The sequence below is a fragment of the Malania oleifera genome, chromosome 4 (assembly GCF_029873635.1).
Source record: "Malania oleifera isolate guangnan ecotype guangnan chromosome 4, ASM2987363v1, whole genome shotgun sequence".
Classification (NCBI taxonomy): Eukaryota; Viridiplantae; Streptophyta; class Magnoliopsida; order Santalales; family Ximeniaceae; genus Malania; species Malania oleifera.
In genome coordinates this window covers 54,231,823-54,235,423 of record NC_080420.1, presented here as the reverse complement: position 1 = coordinate 54,235,423, position 3,601 = coordinate 54,231,823, and the positions used below count along the sequence as shown (strand labels likewise).

Below are 3,601 nucleotides of genomic sequence, written 5' to 3'. Positions count from 1 at the left end.
TTGTTTAAAACCAGCTCGTTTAGGATTTTTGAATTCATTAAAGTACGGTTTAGATTATTTTATAATAATTTTTAATAAAATAATATTAAATTTGAACAAAACTCCGGTTAGGTCCCCCTTCGAGTAGGGCAGTTTCCAAGAAAGTTAATTGTATATGGTGCACTGAGCCGGCTAAGCGGTCTGTCTCTCTGTACACTGTAGCAGCGTTGACTGGAAAGTCTTCCGTTCTTCAAACCAACACGTCTTCGATCACCAGTTATATATATTCCTCATCTTCTTTATTTCTCCTCCATCCATCTTTCTTCTATTTTAATTATCCTCCATAATTCTTCTCCTACATACATACCCTTTTCAGTCATGTACTCCTCCGCCCCTAATGACTATCGAAACTATTCCTCCGCCCCTCCGCCGCCGGATGCTCCTCTGTTCACCCCCATCGGCGCCAGCACAGGTACCCCGCCCAGCTCAACAAGCTCGTACTACTCCGACGGTCCAACCCCGCGCCCCCCGCCCCAGATCCGCTCTAAAACCAAGATCCCCTGGTCCTCCGGCCTCTGCGACTGCCGCAACGACGTTCGCACCTGTAAGCTCCATCTCCTTACCTCCTCCCCGCCGTCGGACGGTGTCGCGTGCTGCCACGCACGCGCTCCGGGTGGCGACAATCAACTGGTTACAGCTCACCATCTCTCTTCTCTTGCATTATTGGTGCAGGTTGCATAACGTGCTGGTGCCCTTGCATTACTTTTGGGCGGATTGCGGAGATTGTGGATAAGGGCTCATCCTGTGAGTTGACGTGCCTGATCAAAATGACTAGTAAATCGTTGACCCTTGGTAGTGATCATTTCTGATGTTGTGGTGATTTTGCGATGCAGCTTGCGGGTTCAACGGGGCGCTGTACACGCTGATATTCTGCGTCACTGGATGCTGCTGCAGCTGCTACTCCTGCTTCTACAGGGCAAAGATGAGGCAGCAGTACTCCCTCAAGAAGAAGCCTTGCGGTGACTGCCTCGTTCACTGCTGCTGCGAGACCTGCGCCCTTTGTCAAGAGTATCGCGAGCTCCAGAACCGCGGTTTCGACATGTCCATCGGTACGCAATAAATAATAATTTTTTAATTATAAATAAAAAATTTTGTAGGCGATCCATGCGTGAATTTTTAATTTTATTTTATTCTTGATTTCGGTTGCACATTATATTATTAGGGTGGCATGGGAACGTGGAGATGAAGAATCGGGGGCTGGCGATGATGCCCGTAGCGTCGGCGGCTCCCACTGTGGAAAAGACCATGACCCGTTGATCCGCCGTGCATGTGTTCTCTATTAGACAATACTTAATCTGTATCCAACTACCACATGTGCGATACCCGAAACTTATTATATATTTGTAATTAATTAATTACAAATAAGTTTTTCCCTTTTAATTAAATGATAAATTAAGGTCTGCAAAAATTATAACTAAGAATTGTTGTAATATATTGTTGCTTCAATTATGGACTGATTTTTACTTTGAAGGTTGATGATGATGTTTGATTGCGAAGCAGATAGGGTTGGATAGGAGATGGGACAGAACATGCCAACTACATGCTTCATTTTACTTTTCCTTTTATTATTAAAAATAAATAATACTCTTATTGGGAAAAAATTTTCCAAACTAATGCTCACGTAATCTCGTAGTACCAAGTTGCGAGATTTAACACGCATCAAAAAGCTAAGAACAGTAGTGTAAAAAATCTTACAGCTTCGCCTTGCGAGATTTAAAAAGAGAACCACCAAACTTATGACGCGTGACAGCAATCTCGCAAGATAAGCCTGCGAGATTTGTCTCGGAAATAGCACACTGTATGACACGTGGAAAATCTCGCAAGTCCATCCTGTGAGATTTGTTTCGTCTGCCTATTTCCCTCCCGAGCGCTTAGAACCGTTTGCAAAGGGAGAGACAGTAGGAGGGCAGAGAGGACGGGAGATTGCAGGTGACCGTTCGACTGAGCTTGCAGGTGACCGTTCGAAGGGGAGGAAAGCTATTTAAGGGAGAAAATGAGGTAGATATTTTTTATTTAGCAAAAATGTGAATCATTGAGCTTCATTGTTTTACTTACTGATTTGAATTTGTTGCATTGAGTTGGATTTGTTTCATAACTTGAGTTTGGATTTTTTCGGTTCACAGCTGCATCTGGACGAAGGTTAGTTTTTATTTATTTACTTTTTTATATTTTTTATTTCATGTTCTGCCTGTTCAATTAAGTTTCTAATTTGTTTTAATTTTGCAATATTAACTAAATAAGTTGCTGGAAGAGGCAGACTCAATTAATAAAATTACTTTACATGCTTGCAAGTGAATTTTAATGGTTTCATTACTAGTTGCAAAAGAAATAAAATTATCAAATTTTGTAGTTAACTCTTCCCATGCAAGTGAGCTGAACTAAATTCTTTTTTAGTAAGTTTAGTGCAATTTATTTAATATTACATAAAATATTTGGTTTTGATAATTTGAATCACTTCCTAATGCTCAACTTAAATTTTGCGTAAAGTTTAATTTTATCATTACTTTCACTTTTAAGGAGCTACCTCTTTACTTTTGGGAATCGAATATTATTTTTAATTTAATTTTATCTCTTTGAATTTTTAAACTTTAAATTTAAATTTAAAAGAATTTAAATAAGTCATCATAAAAATATTCAATAGAGTATATTGTAAATAGCTTGATTTATTCGCAAATATGTTCAAATAAAATTTTCATCAAATAGCAGTATATATTTTATATACTAAGGTGATAATTAATTTGTACAATCATTCTAAATTTAACTTGCACAATCAAATATGGTCCATCTCATTTAAAAAATTAAAGTTCAACTATTTATATTCACTTAATTTACTTTGAAAAATAAATAAATGAGCCGCAACATTTATTTGAAAATTTTGGGATTTTATAGTAGTAGGGTGAGAAAACAATTTAAGAAATAACCAAAACAAATTACTTGGATATTCTATCTTATGACACAATATTAAGTTACGTATAAAGAATGTTGGTACTTAGGTGATAAAGTGAAGGGGAGAAAATTAGTTACTTAGTTTAGAACTTCCATTTATAAATTAAAAATCAAGTAACTTCTTTTTAATAAAACTTATTTAATATGGGCGAGCCGTGACTGGTCGCACTGCCGGACGAGTGGAGGGACCTACAGACCGTCAGGGACAACTTGCCCTGCATACTATGTGCGAGCGTTTGTTAAGGGTCGTTCCACTTGACAGCGAGTTGATTGGTGCATGCATCCGTATGCGGTTCCTTGAGGGGGATGCGTTTCGTCAGCTCCTGGCAGATGCAGATGCACGGACGATAGCATGCCACGCACGAACCCACTTGTTGCGTTTGATCTGTGGGGTGATATTTTTTAATGTTTTGGGCAGCTATGCGCATATGATGTTTCTTCCACTCCTCGAGGACTTCGGAGCGTGTCACTTGTACAGTTGGGGGTCCGCTACTTTGGCGTGACTGTACAGGGAGATGTGTTGCACCGCTCACCACTCGAAGACACAGATTGCGGGCCCCCTTCGCCTACTCCAGGTTTGGGTTTGGGAGAGATTTCCTTCCTTCGCGTCTACGCG

The 3,601-nt window shown here is 39.7% G+C and overlaps 1 protein-coding gene across 1 annotated transcript; it reads left to right on the top strand.

The window, feature by feature from the left end:
• Positions 1–266: 266 nt before the first annotated feature.
• LOC131152935 (protein PLANT CADMIUM RESISTANCE 2-like) lies at positions 267–1,488 on the top strand. The gene is made up of 4 exons (XM_058104901.1): positions 267–583; positions 712–783; positions 873–1,088; positions 1,202–1,488. The coding sequence occupies exons 1-4, from the start codon at positions 358–360 to the stop codon at positions 1,294–1,296; spliced, it is 609 nt and encodes a 202-aa protein (XP_057960884.1). The 5' UTR covers positions 267–357; the 3' UTR covers positions 1,297–1,488.
• The last annotated feature ends 2,113 nt before the right edge of the window (positions 1,489–3,601 follow it).

Bases quoted from the DNA above. Each gene is read 5' to 3' on its own strand.
- LOC131152935 (XM_058104901.1), top strand. From the start codon at position 358: ATGTACTCCTCCGCCCCTAATGACTATCGAAACTATTCCTCCGCCCCT. The intron at 784-872 runs GTGAGTTGACGT...TTTGCGATGCAG, and splicing joins TGTGGATAAGGGCTCATCCT to CTTGCGGGTTCAACGGGGCG. The intron at 1,089-1,201 runs GTACGCAATAAA...TTATATTATTAG, and splicing joins CGGTTTCGACATGTCCATCG to GGTGGCATGGGAACGTGGAG.